A 16,796-nucleotide genomic window follows, 5' to 3' on the forward strand; every position below is an offset into this window, starting at 1 on the left:
AGCATGCCTCGAGCCAGACAGAGCGACCGGCCCTGGCTACCCCAGCGTCACCCTGTGCTTTGCATCTCCTCAGATTTCCAGGGCGCTGCCTCCATCACAGCCACTGGTGATTGAACTGAGAGAAGCAAAACCACCCCTGGTGACAATAACCCCGGAAGCAAGCTTCGCGCACTTCTTCAGCACAGCCGAGTTTCTAGTTTCCCCCTTGGACTCTGCTCCTGAATCCCTCTTCATCCTGGACGTTGTGAGTTGAAGCCGTTTGCAGTCACTGGAGGGTTAATGTGGTCACCCCTGCTCCTTGCTGCCAATCCTGTGCGCGTGACACTGAAGCAAGGGATGCAGAACAAGCAGGCAGGGACGTCTCTGCCTGTGGAAACACCTCGGCCCAGCAGGACAGCTGGCGACCCTGCAGGGCAAGAGCTGTCCTTGTGGAGCCACCTGTTGCCAAGACCTGTGCCCCTGCCAGTGCAGTGTAGGTGTTGCTCAACTACACGTATTCTCTAATAGGGACTTGCTTCCCTTTTCTCCTTGCAGCACAGTGACCTGAAAGCACGGTTTGCTGTTAGAGGAGAAAAGCTGTGCATCTCCCTCGCTCTGGACAGGTAATGCAGCGGCTAATCTTTCTTCCTGGTGTGGGAAGACCAAAAACTGGATGAGTAGTTTACTGGAAGAAAAAACCTGGCAGCAAGCAAAGCACGAGGCAGAGAGATGTGCAGGGGCTGAGGGGAGATGAATGATACTATGTATTTTCTTTTTCTACAGTTTATCTAAAATGGCCTTGGCTTCTTCATCCATTGGCACGTTTGATGTGAGTTCCGTGATGTGTGCCACGCATGGCAAGAGCAGTGCTGAAACTGCGTCTATGACTCTAAGCGCTGATGGGTTTGCTAACTATAATAGGAATTCGTTTCTCAGAACCCCATTCCATTTCTTTCATTATCAATAACAGTTTTATTGAAGAAAAAAAAAAAAGAAAACCGACTTAATTAATACTAAAGATCAAACTATTACTTCAAGGAAGATGTTATAAATGACAATTTAGCCACCAAAATCATTTGCCCATGAGCGTGAACGCTCTGGAAAGGATCTGTCCCTGTTTATAGTGCACGATGTTAATTCCTGGCAGATTTTTCATATTTCAATAACTCTCCCCAGTCCTGGCACTGAAGGGCTTTGGAAGTGTGATCTGCACTGATGTTATGTGCATTGAATGTTTAAATTTCCTCTCCCTCTAATCGTGACTCCACGACAGAGACACAGGAGAGGGTGAGCATCCGGAGCTGAGTTTTGATAACGTCCGTTTGCTGGGCTGACAGATGGGGCTGGCTTTGATGGGATTTCGTGCGGGTGAGGAGGGTGAGCAGTTGGGCTGCAGGGGCAGTCACTGTATCACCTGCTCCACGGATGCTGTCACTCACTGCCGTGATGAGCCGAATCACAGCTGAGAACATTTTTAGACTAGTGAGAACAGTGTAGGTGGCAGAAGGGAATAGTCTCTCTTTTGGCAATTTTCATTGAAATTTAGAGTTTTTCAAATGTTCCCATTCATCTCGGGTGGAGGGAGAGGAAGCCTTTGCAATTTTCCTGTGATTTGAGACCACACTAGGTGAATTAATGGAAGTGAATCTAACAGATGTGGCTGCTGACATTCAGAAAGATGAACTATTTACATCACTTTTCTCTGTTTTAGGAGCTGCCGCTGAAAGGGATTTTGGCAAATGTTATTCATGTGGCTTATGTGCCATCCATCAACGGTAAGCACAGCTAGATGACTTCATCTGAGAACTTGCTATCTGCACGGGGAAATAGTTCTCATTTCTTTTCCTATAGAGTGTTACTATCTTTTTTTTTTTTGGAAATGTCATTGACCAGCTGACCTTGCACACCCTTCTGCTCTTAGTGTCTGTGAATAACTGTGCCTGGGAAAATTGCTTGCCTGCCATTTTGCACATGTCAGGTTTGCAGTCAGTGCTAGAGAAGGGTAAAATCCTGGAGGTAGGCTCAGGCATGCCCACTCATTCACAGAAAAGAGAGATCAGCACACACAAAACAGATACACTGCAAGTGATGCAGGCTTCTTTTTTGAAATCTCTTTGAACATTGTTCCTGTCGTCAGAATCAAAGCCACTTTCCGTGAAAAATGGAACGGTTTTCCCAGGTTCTTTGTGTTAAGTCTCGGAAATCAGTGTGTCCCTCTTACCTTGGCAGGGCCTAAGCATGATGGTCTCTAAACAATAAGAACAACAAAGAAACACCCTTCAAGATCAATTTAGCGGCTTAATTCGTGTGAAAAGTGTGCCAAAAGTAGAGATTTTACCCATGCTAAGATACATAAATGAGAATATCATCCCTGTTGACTTTCTTTCTGAATCTTCACAAAAACTTTTCTATGATGTGGAATGGAAGCTATCGGGGAAAGCAGAGCAAAAGAAAATAGGCTGGGGACGTGCTGGTGCTGTGTCTTCACCTTCCCGTGAAGCTGACCGCCGTCCCACTTGCTTGTTTCAGAGGCACTGCAAGGAGGGATCCCGCTGCCCAATCTGCTGGGCATTAAATACCGGCAGGCTGAAATTAGCAAGTCTGAGGTAAGGACAGAAAGGCTTACTTGCATTGTATTTTGTCTGTATTCTGTGTAATCTATGTACTTAGTGCTGTTAGTCTGTCCCATCTGAGCACTGAAGCAACTGATAACTGCAGCCTGTGTGGTTTTTATGTTTAATCTACAGAACGCTCTGGTGCTGAATGTGCCTGCCGCAGAAACCTGACGTGAGAGGTACGGCTGCTCCCTGCTGCTGCGGCGAAGAGTGAGCAAAAAAGGGCAAAGCAAGTGTGGTGGGTCTTCAAAGGGTCATCTTCCTCTTTGCTTGACTTTTCAGTAATTTGACTCTATTTGACTCTATAAGCTAGAATAAAAAGACCGCACCACCAAATAATGGGACTCAGTGCATTTAGTGAAGTCAGCTAGGCACGTCTTTGCGGAAGTTGTAACTTTTAAAAGGTTGGTTCCTAAACTGATTGTGTTTACAACAGAAATAGCCCAGCTTTGAAAGAAGCTGCAGTGGTGGAGGAAGGCAAGAGGTTTGTGCTCCTTTCGGTGTTCTTTGGCAGTTGTTAAGAGAGATTTTAGATGCATCACGTAAGTAGCACTTGAAGCACGTGTCTCACCTTAGCATGTAACAGTAATGCAAACAGAATGATGGACTTCGTTTTTCCAGGACCTATGGTTATTAGATGTTGCTTTGGGCTTTTATCATCCAATTGCCGATAGCAAGCTGGCATTCAAAAACTGCAAACCCCAATGCATTTAGCAAATGTTATCTTTGGCTTTTGCCTTCACAACAAGAATAATGAAAATAGTCAAAAATTTCCAGACACCTTTGCTTTTGCAGACAGCATTCATCCGGTAGCTGCTATAGGATTAACGGTTAGCTCTGAAAGGGTCCCTGTGCGTGTCTGTCAGAAACTATACCCAGAAAACAAACACATTTTGCTAAGCAAAAATGACTCATCTGTTACTTCCATGCAACAGAGTTTCCAGAGACTACAAATGCTTTGGAAGGTGCTAGTCAATGGGTAGTGTGAGCATGGCCTGCCCTTGGCCAGGATAACAAGAGCGATGAGACAGGGATGTGAGTGCAAACAGCGTGCTTGAACGGAGCTGCCAAAACTGCCTGGGAGGGTATTTGCTCCCTAACCCGATAACACTAAAGGGGAAGACGACCATGAACCAGATTAAACAGTAACTGAGGAATTACAAGATAACTTTAGAAACAAAGGAGGGGGTCCATTTGACAATAACTTTAAAAACATGGAAATTTGTCACAGCGGGGGAGGAAAGGGAGAACAGAGCAGCAGAACGGACCAGCCCTGGTCAGGCAAAGCTGGAGGGGGCCCCCGTGGTCCTCGAGCGGGTGCTGCGAGGGACTCGTACCTGGCCAGCGGCTGGGCTGTGCAGGCTGCCCCCGGTGGGGACCCCACCTCAGGCACGAATGTGGCATCCTGGGACTTCCTCACCGGCACCCGCAGGAGCGGGGCACAGGGAGCAGCATAGGCCACAACCAAGCTGGACCCCCCCATATCTCCTGCAAGACGGGGACCCTGTGCTCCAGGGGGAAGCTTGCAACCCACGTGTCCTGCGGAAGAAGGGGGTTGTGTCTGTAACTGTGGGGGGGGGTAGGGCTACTTGGGATAGATTATAGAAGGACATTGAGACATCTCTAGGTCTTTATTAATATTTCATAAGTGCCAGGTATTGTGATTTGTTGGTTGTTTTGCCAATATTGATCTCAAGGGCATAGTTCACTGATTGCTGGATAACTATGTGTCATTAGTAAGTCAATGAACGGCTTCGATCTTGATTTGACTGAAGTGATGTGACTGAACATTTTTTCCTGGTGACAGGTAGCTGCTGTAGAATTAAGGCTATCTTTGGAAAGATCATTGTGTTTTTAAAAATTGTCCTCAAGAAAATCTCACTGTGAGGCAGGCTATGAAAACTCCATTTGTTTTCTTCTGTGCATTACCAGACACAGCAGGCATTTGTTTTGTAATGCTTATAAGGAATTGTCTTTGTGAAAAGTTCTAAGCAATGAAGAAAGCGGTCATAAAAAACAGCTCCCTATGAGAGGTGCTGCTTATGATGCCTTCTCTCATCATTGCAGCACAAACGTTGTCAGTGCCAAGCACGTTTTTTGCAAGATTTTCCTTATTGTTCTTATATTAGCTACTAAAGAATTGAAGGGTTTGAGCCTCAATTCCCTTATGAGTAACAAAAATGAATTGAAATATCTGTGTGCAGCCCTCCTAGGAGAAATCAAAGCAGAAAATCTCAGGTGGCACCTATTTAATTTTTCATGAAGCACTTAACCACGCTGCCAAGCTACAATATCAGGTAACTGGTATATAATACGCCTGGGCACTTGATAGAGGTGCAGCCCTGGGATATGTGCAGAAATCAGCATTATCCACTCAAGCTGCAGATGGACCCCAGCACCCTTGTTCCTTCCAGCGATGGGGAGCGTACCAGTCTCCCGTGGTTAATGGTTGCAGGGGAATGAAACAACAAATTAAGAATGCCGTGGTTTAGCAATCCCCACGGAGACAGTTTCCTCCAGCAGAAGCAGCCAGATGTCTGGACAATGCCATGAGGATGGATTGTCCCTGGGGAGCAGAAGAGAACGGTCTCATTTTCAAACCAGGGCTAATGTGTTTTGTTTTGCCAGCTGTGGCAGAAGGTCAGAAGGGCCCCAATGAGGGGGGGAGCCCCAGCAGTAGGTCACCATGAGCCAGGGGTGTCCCCAGATGGCCGCTCGCCTGCCGGCCTGCATCTGAGCCCCCGTGCAAGCAGTGGTGACAGTGCCGCGTGCGGGGCCCCGTGCCTGGCAGCTCTGCTCCTCACCCTCCAAAGCTCTCACCATGCCAACAGCCAATTTTACTGAAGATTCAATCATTATTTTGCCCACGTTTCAGCAATACCTACTCCTCTCTTATTAATGTCAAGATCTCTAACACTTCTCTGGGGTATGTCACGGTTACTGTCTGCCCTTACATTTCAATTTCCTGGTTTCCAAGCATCAAAGCAGTATTTATTCACGTCGCTCTCGTTCCTCTCCCTTTGAACAAGTCTGTTCTGATTTAGTCTGTGTTTCTGTCTTCATATGCTGATTTGGCTTCATGTACTTCTGGCTTTGCAGGTTGCTTTAGTGAGAACTGGACCTCACAATGTGATTCTCTTTATGGGAATCTGCTTTGGTTTGCCTAAAATATTTAATTGTCAGAGACCTCTACATTCAGCAGCAGCTGATGAAAAGCCAAATTACAGTCATGCCTAAAAGGTCACTGCTCAGAAGCTATTCTCTGTAGCACTCAAATGCCCTGTTACTATGTGTTGAACATAATCAGGCCTTTTCTTGCGGTAATTCAGGTTTTGTGTAGTGATTGCCCAAAGTGTGAAGTGATTCAGGAGGGATGATAACATAATACCATCTCATTAACACACCCTTCCATCTTATCAAATGTCATGATCCAGCCTTGACAGCTGGGCTTTGTGCTCCGGAGGTCCCTGACTGATCAGGTTGCAGGGAGAGTGACAACTTCTTAAGTAAATTGGCACCTCTGTCATCCCTTCCTTGGCCTTTAGCTAAGATATTTTTCAAAGCTGTAATTAATGCATGACAAAAGCTGGCTAATCTCCTGGAAATACTTATTTCCAAGTTTGCAGAAAGTATTAACTCTGAGCAAGCTCTTTTCTGGGCTGTTATTCGCCAGACCTGGGGAGCAGCCCATCTACCACCGTCGGTGGTCAGTGAGACAGCCGCGTGGGTCATTCACTACTGGCCGCTTAGCTGGCCAAAGCATCCGCTCTTCCGCTAAGGACTGATTCTGGTGTGCGTGTTGGGACACGATCTTCACAGCGGGGCTGCGTTTGCTCCATGGCCCACAGAGGATGGTTTTCATTTTCCTGCCCCGAAGAGTTGCCTTTCTGCTGCAACTCAAGGCAGTAGCTCTCCATGTATGCAGTGCAGGTGATCTAGGTCTAGGACCAGGAGTGAAATGGAGCAAACTGGCATAACCCTTTAGACACGTGACATGGCACAGCAGAAGGTTTTCTCTTTTTCTCCTGCTTGTAACAGTAAATTAATCAGCAGTAAATGAGCAGTGATGTATGAGGTGGGACACAAGTTTTCAACCTGCTTCCAAAATGTAGCCAGAAATCTAAGAGGACTCAGGCCTAGAGGGAGCTGTAGTGTGGAGGTAGAAGATCCCGTGCAGCTGCAGGGCTGTTCCTCTCCTGCAGCACGTTTACTGCACGGGATGGTTTGCCATGGAGGCCACCTCTCCTGATGTACCCATCCTGGGAACAGCAGTCCCTCTAGGACTTCGAAATGATCTGCTAACTGACCAGCTCTAGCCTAGGGGCTCCCTGACTTTGTGGTCAATGGCATTACCCTCTTGGCTGTGTCTTTCCATGGCATTGTATCTGGCGTTTAGTCACACTGAACTGCTCTGAGGCAGAGGTGACAGATTCAGCAATAGCGTCATACCAGTTAGACCAATGCAGCATTTGAGAATCAGATGGTGTCGCTTCAAAGAGCCTGTGCGCCCAGTGCACCCGTGAAGCAGTGACACTTCATCGATGTGCCTTAGCGTGATGTCATTATTCCAATCCAGTAAGTCTTTTTCCTCAATTATCACATAGATTTGGAGCCATTCAAGTCCCTGGAAGGGCCCTGTTGCCTTTGGGAAGCTCTGGGTGAGCTTCCAGGCTGCGGACGCATGGAGGTGGCGAAGACCAGGCTCGGCACGCTAGCTTGGACGGTGCAACACCATGTTCTGTTGCCATCTCTGTGGCCCGTCCTGACACTGAGCAAGGTGCTGTCTGTTCTTCATTTATCACCCAGAATGTGTGGCACATCCCCCTGCATGGGCCTGTTTTGAGGGTAAAGTGCTCAGTGCTGCCACAACGGGGACTGTGGAAGGACCTAAGCAGGGGGAAGTTTTGTCCTGGTATGTGTTGCTGTAATGGTAAAAGTCTCATGAAAAGTCTTACTGGCAGCTAGTAACTGAGCTAGCAGGATCTAGGCCGTGCTGCCAGAACAGGCAACAGAACCGTTTCCATCTGTCCTTTCCCCATTGCGTGTTAATTTTTTGCGGAAAAACTGAAACCTGAAGTGTCTCCATGAGCAGCGGGGGTGCCACAGCAGACAGCAGTGCCCAGTGCGTCCCTGCCTGTGGTGCCTACCCGTCCCCAAAGAAATATTTTGGTTTTCAGGTAACAAGTATATTGACAGCGTTTTTTAGTCAAACCCTCCATTTCAGGGTTTAGTAGGACATGATTTTTCTGCCATTTCCATGTACTGGTATTGGGCTTACTGAATGAAGAGCAAGCCCAAAGACACAACGTACTAACCTGGCACAGGTGTTTGCCTGCATCCTGTGTGGACCCCCACCCCAGACGTGGCCTGAAGTCTGGCTCTGCCCTCACTGGCCATTGCTCAATAACTTACCTAACTTTTAACATCTATAAAGAAATGTTTGTGTTGGAAGTCACCAGAAACCATATATTGTTTGTTTTACTCCCCACCAATTATTCTTGATGTCCTCAATGACATCAGTTGCCTCATTCCTGTTGTAAAGTTTTGTATATAAGGATCCGTGCTGCAGATCAGCTTCAGAAGACAAGGAGATCAGCTGGAGAGGTTCTTACGAGCAAGAGCTTCATCAGGTATGAGCAAAGCTATTCGCTGAAAGCATGCTCTGAGCTTCTGCTTCTGCAGAAGCCCCCAAAAGGGGAACGCTTAATGTTAGCTTGTGAGAGTTGATCACGCTCACAGGCATCTTGGGTTTTAACAATTATCATTATTCTTGCCTGCTGCATGGTGAGTTATGCTTCAACAGGTAAAGTGAGAAGCTGCTCTCGCTCTGAGCTTCGCTGGCACACGCGTGAGTGTTCAACGTACTGACTGTCCTTGAAGAAGAAAGGGTATTTCATGATTTTCATAAACAATTATCGGTTAAATTATTTTTGGTATAACTCTATTATCTGGGATAGGTTTATACCTAAGATGAATGAGACCTTTCATGCTTATTTTGATTCTTTTTGATGTGCTATTTACATTTAAATGAATTGGGGGCAGTGAAGTTCATTATGGTTCTTAAAAAAAATGCTGCATCTAGTTGTAGGTCCCATAAAAATAAAGGAAATATTTCAATGACTCTGAAACTTTTAAAATGATTTTCTCCTTATTACAATTTTAGCAAGGGGAACTTTTATGCAGGGACAAGCCTCAGATGTTTGATGTTGGTGTAGAGAAGCTGACATTCAAATGAGGAGATGCTCTCCTTACTAGCTGTGTTGGTTGATTTGTTCTGTATTCATGCTATTGCTTGAGAGAGACTATCACGTTGCCAGAAATGTCCTGTTTTCCCTTCATCAGAGATACAGAATCTTGTTTTTCAGAGAAATTCTCACCCAGAACGGATGCACCCCAGATGTTCCAAAAGAAGTAACTAATACGGCATGCCAGTGCTAAGGAATTAAAGCAGGGACAGCTGCCCACTCACTTTCTTTTTACACGGTGCTGTGACAGTCAGTCTTTGAGCAACTGTTGCTCAGGTGCTGGTTCCTTCTGCAGCGAAGGGCAACCAGGGGTTTTACTGTTCACAGCAGTGTGGTGAGGAGGTGGGAGAGGCACTAACAGCTTCCTCTCTGATTTTGGCCTCCCTGACAGGCATTCCTGCTTTTCCGTTTCTCCGTTCTCCTCTTTCCTCGACCCATTGGACTGTGCTCGTTGTCCCAAAGCTGCACTGATTGCAATTACTTTCCACAGTTCCTGGACCAAAGATGTCCAAGTTCTGGGCAGTTTTCCTCCTCTGTGGCCTGCTGACCCCTTCACAAGGACTTCTTGGAAACATCCCCTTGGTTTCCAGGTTGGATAAAGATGTGGTAGAAAATGGTGAGTGTATGGAAGGGATGGGGTTTTTCTTTATTTTGACACCAGTTCTGCTCCTCTTGTCTCTTGACTGCACTCAGAAAATCAGAAGTTAGTCCAGAGCTGTTCAGCAATAGCGATGATGCTGGTAATTTGTGCTTATCAAACACTTTGGGCATGGGGCTTCAGAGGCTTTACAGTTGCTGGTACCATCATGGCTGTTGTGTAAAGGGGGAAATGGAGGCACAGTGGCAGGGAAGGGGTGGCCTAGCCGACGCAGCACATTTGTGCTTTAAATCTGCATGGCTCACAGTGACCTTCCATCCATTTGTTCAGCTATTACAGGGTCGCTTACCAAAGGTGACTTTCTCCAAGGGCTCCTGGGCAGTCTCGTTGGCGGGAATCAGCTCAGCAGTCTCATTGGTGGCCTCCTTGGCGGAGATGGCCTCCTTGGCGGAGATGGCCTCCTTGGCGGTGGCCTCCTTGGCGGAGATGGCCTCCTTGGCGGTGGCCTCCTTGGCGGAGATGGTCTTCTTGGTGGAGGTCTTCTTGGCAAGCAAGGTCTGCTGGGTGCAGTGCAAGGGCTCACAGGGTGAGTGAGAGTGGAAGACGGCTGTCCCTGAGCAGTGTGTGGCCTGGGCCATGCTGGGGAAAGGAGGCTCTGGACCAGAGCCTGCAGTCTGGAGACACGTGACTCCCTCTTTCCCTTCCCAGGACAGGTTTATAAACAAGCCTTTGAGAGATGCTTTATGTATCTGCCATGTCAAGGGTGCCTTGTGTTTGCCGCATGCTGGCCCTGGCCGGCAGAGTTCCCTCACTGACCCAAGGCAGAGGACCGCAGCAGTTGTTCGGGGGCTGCACGTCCATAGGGAACATCTTTTGCCCTGGAGCTGAGCTGCAGAGTCCTCCCACGAGTGCTGGCATGCCTACGCACAGATGTGTGACTGGCAGCGCTCGCAGGGCCCCCGGGACTGCAGGCTCTGCAAGCAGATGCTGGTGCTGAATGAGGGTGGAGGTGACAGGGTGTCTGCTTTACAAACGTGCTACTTTCTGCTGCTTCTTGGTTCAACTATCCAGGCTGAAAATCGTGAACATTACCCTTCCCAAAATCACTCTGCGCTTCCTGCCGGGGATCGGGCTCCAGCTGAATCTCTACACCCAGCTCACGATAGACGGTGGCTCGTAAGTAGTTTCCCTGCTGGAGCACAGCAGAACTGATGGTTGTTACAACTCAGGACAGAGGGTTTTATCCATCTCTTTGGAAAATAGATGCTTAGAATATTTTCTTACTGAGACTTGCACATACACTGCGCGTTCAAATGCTGATGTATCAAAAGTGTATCTGAGAGCTGTGTGTGGACAGCATACACTGTCTCAGTCTTGTGCGCCCTAAAGCTCTCTGACAGCACCTTTCGGAGGCTTCCCAAACTGCTCCTTGGAGGCCTTCATGTCTGTCTGTCTGTCTTCCCACTAACCGGGCTGAGGAACTAACCCAGTTGCAGTGGATTAAATTTGGAAGTGTGAAGTCCAGCACAAAGAATGAGCTGCTGCGAGTTTGTGAGTGAGATGTGTCCTGTGTTTAATCCCCGGGGCTCTGCTCAGTGCTGCAGGTGGGCTGCTTCGCGTTCAGGTCGAAGCAAACATAATGGCAAGAGCTAGGCTGGTTCAGGATGCATCGGGGGCGCTGAAGCTGGTCATCGAGGACTGCAGGACTCTTCTGGGAGACATCAACATCCGCGTGGGGTAGGTGCCTGTGTATGGGGTGCTCAGCGGCAGCATGGTGCGGATGCAGCCCTAATGAACGTTTGTGCTCTTAACCATCAAAGGCAGTGTAGTAGCACTTTTGTGCCTGGCACGAGGGAGGCTGAAATGCCGGGAGGAAATGCTGAAGTTTCTTTTAAAGTTTTGGCTCAAGTGACAGAAGTAGCATATTTCTGGGCTGTGCTGTAGTCCTGACACTGGGCCAAATTCAGAAGGTTCATTTTTGTTAAAATAAACAGCCCTGAGGTACAGCCTTGGACAATGCAAGTGAGACCTCAAATTTCTCTTGTGCAGAGTATGTTTGGTTCTAATTACTAATTTGTGCCACTTTTTACTTCCTATTTTCCTGTTATTCAGACCCAAACTGCCAGTTCTGGATAAAGCTTTAAAAGGTGTCCTTGGTAGCGTCCTGCCTAAACTGGTAAGTCTTCAAAATGATCTTTATTAAATGAATGGGCGTTATACCTAGAAAGGGCAGTTTGTGCAGCTGACCACGCAGCAGTTTGCCCTTGTGGACCAGGCTTCCCCATGCATAAGGGCTGTCGGTGCACAGGCAGGCTTACTTCTCAACGGCAAGCCCATCCTCTCCATCTGCAGCAACACCTGCAAACGTGCACTACTGCACGTCACATGAAACCTTTGCATGTGCAAAGCCTCCTTTTGCAATCAGATTTTTGAGAAATATCCACATTAACGAGCACCCCATCCACAAGAATGAGAAAATCTTGCCTTGGAGGTGAAACCCACCCAGGCGTAGAGGGTTTGTGCACCCTGTTGTGACGTTAAGTGCTGCAGTACTGAGGCATCGCACTGGCCGCTGTCCCCAGCAGCAGTCCCTGCACATCACGGCGAGCACCAGCGCTGGCCTCTGTGTGCCTCATCAGAGCCAGCGAGGTGGCGGGAGCCTTGGGGGGCCAGGAATTGCCCAGCTGATGAGTTGTTACTGGTCCTGTTAATAAAACATACCAGGACATACGTCCCTGAGAGTCTCAGGGAATTTGACTTTCTTCTGCCTCTTCAGCTGTGTCCTGTCGTCGACACTGCGCTTGGCGTTGTGAACACGCTGCTCGGCACTGTCACTTGTAAGTGTTTGGTAGCTTCCTTTTCTTCTGTTCCCATACAATCCCCCAGCCTGTGTCTGTCTAGCATTTAGAGTTTGTTTTTTTTTTTAACATTGGGTAAATACAAATATTTTAACAACTTCCTTAACGACTTTCAGTTCAAGCACAACATCCAGCTTGCATTACCCCTGGCAGCAATAGAGAATCTTTCTGCAAAAGACCACTTCAGAAACTATTGCTTTTGGAAACAACAGTTTTGCTGTGAAAAAAAAAGTGCTTTCTAGACACTTATCCAACTGGGAGCATTGTGAGCAGGAGCAGCCATTGGTTCAGATATCTTTTGGGACCTTAGTAATTGGGAATATTTCCCTTTTGTTGTAATTTAAAAGCTTTTCTTCCTCTTTCCCTGCAGCTGTGCTCCCACTCGGAGCTCTGGGAAATCTCCAGTACACGCTAGGGTCCCTTCCCATCGTCGGCAACAAATCCATCCAGCTGGATTTAAACGTAAGTGCCACCACTTTCCTTTGCACAAACACCTTTGAATCAGCGAAGCTGGATAATTCATCTAAATGTGTGACTATTTTTAAAAGACTCCTCTTACTGCCAGCTATCTTTAGGAAAGCATTCGCTGAAAAATACTGATGGCTGTCATCCAGCAATGTCTGTGTTAATGCCACCACTGGGTCTCTGCTTTACCTTTTTCTTGCTAATCCTGGAGCATAGCATGAGTCACACTGGCTTGACATTGCCCTGCTCTCTCCACCCCCTGCAGCTCCTTGTCCGGGACGCCGAGGGCAACGTGGTCCACCAGGGCCTGGGACAAGTGGCGCCCGTCTCCCTGCCGCCAGCAGCGAGCGGCGTCTCCCAGCTCGGCCTCTCGCAGACCGCGCTCAGCGCCGTGCTGGGCCTCGTCCGCAGCACCGGCGCCTTCGACGCAGACATCACGGCGGCAGCGGTGAGCACGGCGGGCCGGGTGGGCGTCCCTGCCCGCGCCGGCGCTTGCCGCTGCCCGCTCTCATTCCCATGCGGAGGCACCCAGCGCGGGCGCCTGCAGCCACACCTGCCAAAAGCAGGTCATTTTACAAAGTGCTTTTTGTGCAGGTGCCTGCTAGCATCCCGCTGTCGACTTCCGCCCTGCTCTTGCTGTTCCCTCAGGTCAGTGATCTGATTTCTTGTGCGTTTCTCTTGAATCGCGCTCTCCACCCCAGTGTCTGAGAGCAATTCCTTGCCGTAACCGGCTTGCTGGCCCCATGCAGCTCTCCACGGTGATCCCGGAGTCCCTGCCACTGGCGCTGCAGGTGCGGAGCACCGGCGCCCCGGTCGTGTCCCTGCAGAACGGGAAGGCGACCGCCCGCGTCGGCGCCTCCATCGCCGTGCTCGCCCAGCAACCCGGCTCCCCGCCGCAGCCCCTCTTCACCCTCGACGCGGTATGTGCCAGCACGGGAGCTCGCCTCCCGCCTCCCTCCTCCCTCTGCATCTCCAAGGGAAACGCGGATGCAGCGGTGCCTCACTCTCACTGTCCGGAAGCAACGTGATGACTTTTGGATTTGGATGAGGCCTTATGAAGTAGGACGTGTCACAAGTTTTACTGTTCTCTGGCATCCGCTTAGACTTTTCGGCCCTTATGCATATAGTACTTGTACTTTTGAATTTATTATGTCTTTTAAATGGTGGTGCCCAATCCTTTTAAAACGCACATAACAAAGCACAAGTGAAATATTTGGTGAATAATTCAAAATACAGACAGGAAGTCGGAATCCTCGGGAGAAAGATCAATGGTGCCATCTGTCAAAAAATGTTGTTTCTAGACACAGGGAGGTGTTCATTCTTGGACAGGGTTATTTACAAATATTCTGGGTTTTCTTTTCAGTCTCAGGAAGCAGACAGGGGAATAACTTCATTTATTTTGTTGTTCCAATTTCAGGACATCAATCTGAATGTTGCTACATCTATCTCAGGCAACAAACTACAAACCACCTTGGCTGTTGACAGGTAGGCCAGAGTGTTGTGTGAATGAAGGGAAGAGGCGATGCCTTGGTGCCAAGGAGGGAGCAGGCAAGAGGGCTCTGGTGCCAGTTAACAGGGAAGCACAATGTAAATGTGATAGAAATGTAAAAGGCTACCGGAGCTTTATTTCATCTTCCTAGAGCTAACTGTAGATGAAATGTATATCCGAAGTAATGAGAGACTTTAAAAAAAAAAAAAAAAGTTGCTCTGTATTCAAAATCATTATATCCCTCTGTGTATAAGACAAATTTCAGGCCAAACAAGATTGGAGCACCATTCTGAAGGTTTGGGGCTTCAGTCGATATATCGCACCCCTGACTCTTCCTTTTTTTTTTTTTTTTTTTTTTTAATCTTTCGTAGCGTCACCCTGAGACTGGCAGGTTCGAGAATTGGCAATATCAATGTAAGTTCGCAGCCCTTGTGAACTACACACTGCAGCAAGTGATTTGATGATCAGAAATGATATGCAGGGAAGAAGGTCCAAAAATTTAATTCTTTCTGAGTCTTCACATTTTTATTCTTTTGGCAGAGAATTATTGTTGACTGATCTGTTGATTCACACACCCATTATAGTCTGTAATAATGACACTTGAATATATATGTTCACTTCTGATGTTGGGAGCATACTGTGAGTGCTGGAGAGGGAAGAAGGAAGAATCAAGAATAAATCACTTGAAGAGTATTTCATTGTGTACCACCCCCATACTCATTCCTGGAAGAGTTTTACTTAAGGAAATGTTCTCACATTTGCATTTTACAGTTCCTAGCATCCTGCACTGACAGAACTTAATTTAAAAGCTTGACATTGCTCAGTTTTCATTCTAGTAATCATTACACTCTCCTTCAGATATTAATGCGTGTCTTCTTCCCCTGCAGGTCTCCCTTCTTGAAAGATGGGTGAAGGACGTCCTTGAGGCCGCTTATCTACCTGCGATTAACAGTACGGCTGGGGTTTGAACCCCCTCCTCTTTGCAGCTCCGCCTGCATTTCAGGACTCTCTTCCCTTCCTCCCTTGGTTGCGTTCAGGGTTTCACCTCTGGGATAACCTGTTTCTCCTTGTTTTTGCAGACGCTGTCAGAGTGGGGATCCCTCTGCCTAACCTCTTCAACGCGAACTTCGAGGGTGCTGATGTTGATGTCGTTGATGTAAGGACCTGATTTTTTAACCGTGTTCTCCCTGGAGAGTTGTAGAATGAGCCAACCCTGGGGCAAGGGCATGTAGAGTTGTTAATCTCTTGCAGTCCCTCCCCAACCCGTTTCCTATGAGTTGTTGTTCATTTTTAAAAGGTCTCTCTGCCTATGTGGACCCAGTGATGAAGCTTGCTGAGCAGGATATAGGGAAAAGCTGGTGAAAATCCAAGTGAGAAAAATGATTTGTTTTTCTGCTGTTTCTTCCTGGCAGAATGCTTTCATGATCTCTCAGACCCGCAGAACGTCCTAAAAAGAGCCTGTTTCAGAGGAACCTCCACCCTGCTCCTTGGATGAGGCAGAGAATTCACTGCAAAGAATCTCGGCTGTCTTTATTTTCTCTTGGGTGTTGTCCTGTGTTAGCACCATGGCCTGAGGGAGAAGGTGATTCAGTTTCTGGTCAACGAGCTCTGTTGTAGACTAGCAGGGGGGTTTGGAAAAGTTGCTTAGCAGATTCAGATCTAAGAGGGGGGATTTTCTGTGGCCTCTTTTAACTTGGTAAGTTTGGAGCCCGAGCTCATTTTTAGATATAAAGGATGTTGCTCTTGAATTGCTCTTGAATTGCTCTTTTAATAAAATATTTCACTGCCTCAATATTATTTTCTCTGAATGTTTATTCGATATGGTTTTCCAGGTGCCGGAAACCGGTTTCTGTCTCCCCTATATTGTATGACCCATAGAAAGACAACACATTTCAGAGAGGGGACTGTACCTCTAGTGAATAATTTGATATGCTGATACCTGCTGATAGGCAGCAAGCGACCCGCTGATAGGCAGCAAGCGACCCCTCTGCTCTTAGTTGTGCTCGTTGCTTCTTAGTCCCAGTCCTCATCAACCCTAACATGTCAGTGCTTCACAATCTGTAGGTTTCTAGTTATTTCCACCTCTCCTGTGTCAGCCCCGAGAGCCGAAGCGGTGTCCTCTCGCCCTTTGGCGAGAGGAGCGTCTCATCGGACGTGGCAGGGATGTCTCCAAAGGGCTGGTGGGCCGGGCCAGGCCCAGGAGCGACCTGCTTCCCAGGGAGCCGAGTGCCTGCTGGCTTGCTGCCCGTGGACCTCTGCCAGGTTTTGGCACTGCTGGCAATGACACTGAAGCCAACAGTTATTTCTTACCTGTAAGCGAAGCGAGGAGAGGAGAGGGAGGCTTATGGTCCAGGGTACGGCAGCACAGGGAAGGCAGCGGTTTGGGGCCGCGAGGGCTCTCCTTGGAGCACGGCACTAGGGCTGCCCGAAATGTGAGGGACAGGGGAGACGTGCCTCCTTGATGGGGCGTCCCGTCCCCATGGCGGGGCGCTGGGAGGGCAGAGGCCGCTCGCAGCTCCACCACGGCTCAGGTCGAGCAGGCGGGCT

The 16,796-nt window shown here is 48.2% G+C and overlaps 2 protein-coding genes across 5 annotated transcripts in view; both read left to right on the plus strand.

Moving 5' to 3' along the window:
• BPIFB6 (BPI fold containing family B member 6) overlaps nucleotides 1–2,860 on the plus strand; it is a 22,141-nt gene extending 19,281 nt beyond the window's left edge. For both annotated transcript variants that reach the window (XM_068912279.1, XM_068912278.1), the window contains 6 exons: nucleotides 74–244; nucleotides 535–602; nucleotides 763–808; nucleotides 1,691–1,754; nucleotides 2,509–2,585; nucleotides 2,727–2,860. In XM_068912279.1, coding sequence (XP_068768380.1) covers nucleotides 74–244; nucleotides 535–602; nucleotides 763–808; nucleotides 1,691–1,754; nucleotides 2,509–2,585; nucleotides 2,727–2,765 — 465 coding nt within the window. In that variant the 3' untranslated portion in view covers nucleotides 2,766–2,860. The remainder of the gene's footprint in view (nucleotides 1–73; nucleotides 245–534; nucleotides 603–762; nucleotides 809–1,690; nucleotides 1,755–2,508; nucleotides 2,586–2,726) is intronic.
• Nucleotides 2,727–16,039, plus strand: BPIFB3 (BPI fold containing family B member 3). Of its 3 annotated transcripts, XM_068912276.1 has the most exons (17): nucleotides 4,205–8,224; nucleotides 8,398–8,482; nucleotides 9,330–9,455; nucleotides 9,768–10,023; nucleotides 10,509–10,613; nucleotides 11,034–11,174; nucleotides 11,550–11,613; nucleotides 12,214–12,274; nucleotides 12,666–12,757; nucleotides 13,026–13,208; nucleotides 13,355–13,408; nucleotides 13,510–13,680; nucleotides 14,178–14,245; nucleotides 14,621–14,663; nucleotides 15,137–15,200; nucleotides 15,329–15,405; nucleotides 15,662–16,039. In XM_068912276.1, exons 3-17 carry the CDS (start codon nucleotides 9,344–9,346, stop codon nucleotides 15,698–15,700), a joined length of 1,530 nt encoding a protein of 509 aa, XP_068768377.1. In that variant the 5' UTR covers nucleotides 4,205–8,224; nucleotides 8,398–8,482; nucleotides 9,330–9,343; the 3' UTR covers nucleotides 15,701–16,039. The 3 variants fall into 3 exon arrangements, with proteins under 3 accessions (XP_068768375.1, XP_068768377.1, XP_068768378.1); XM_068912274.1 differs by lacking the exons at nucleotides 4,205–8,224; nucleotides 8,398–8,482 and adding an exon at nucleotides 2,727–2,832; XM_068912277.1 differs by lacking the exon at nucleotides 8,398–8,482.
• Nucleotides 16,040–16,796: the final 757 nt, after the last annotated feature.

This window comes from Struthio camelus, chromosome 18 (assembly GCF_040807025.1).
Source record: "Struthio camelus isolate bStrCam1 chromosome 18, bStrCam1.hap1, whole genome shotgun sequence".
NCBI lineage: Eukaryota > Metazoa > Chordata > Aves > Struthioniformes > Struthionidae > Struthio > Struthio camelus.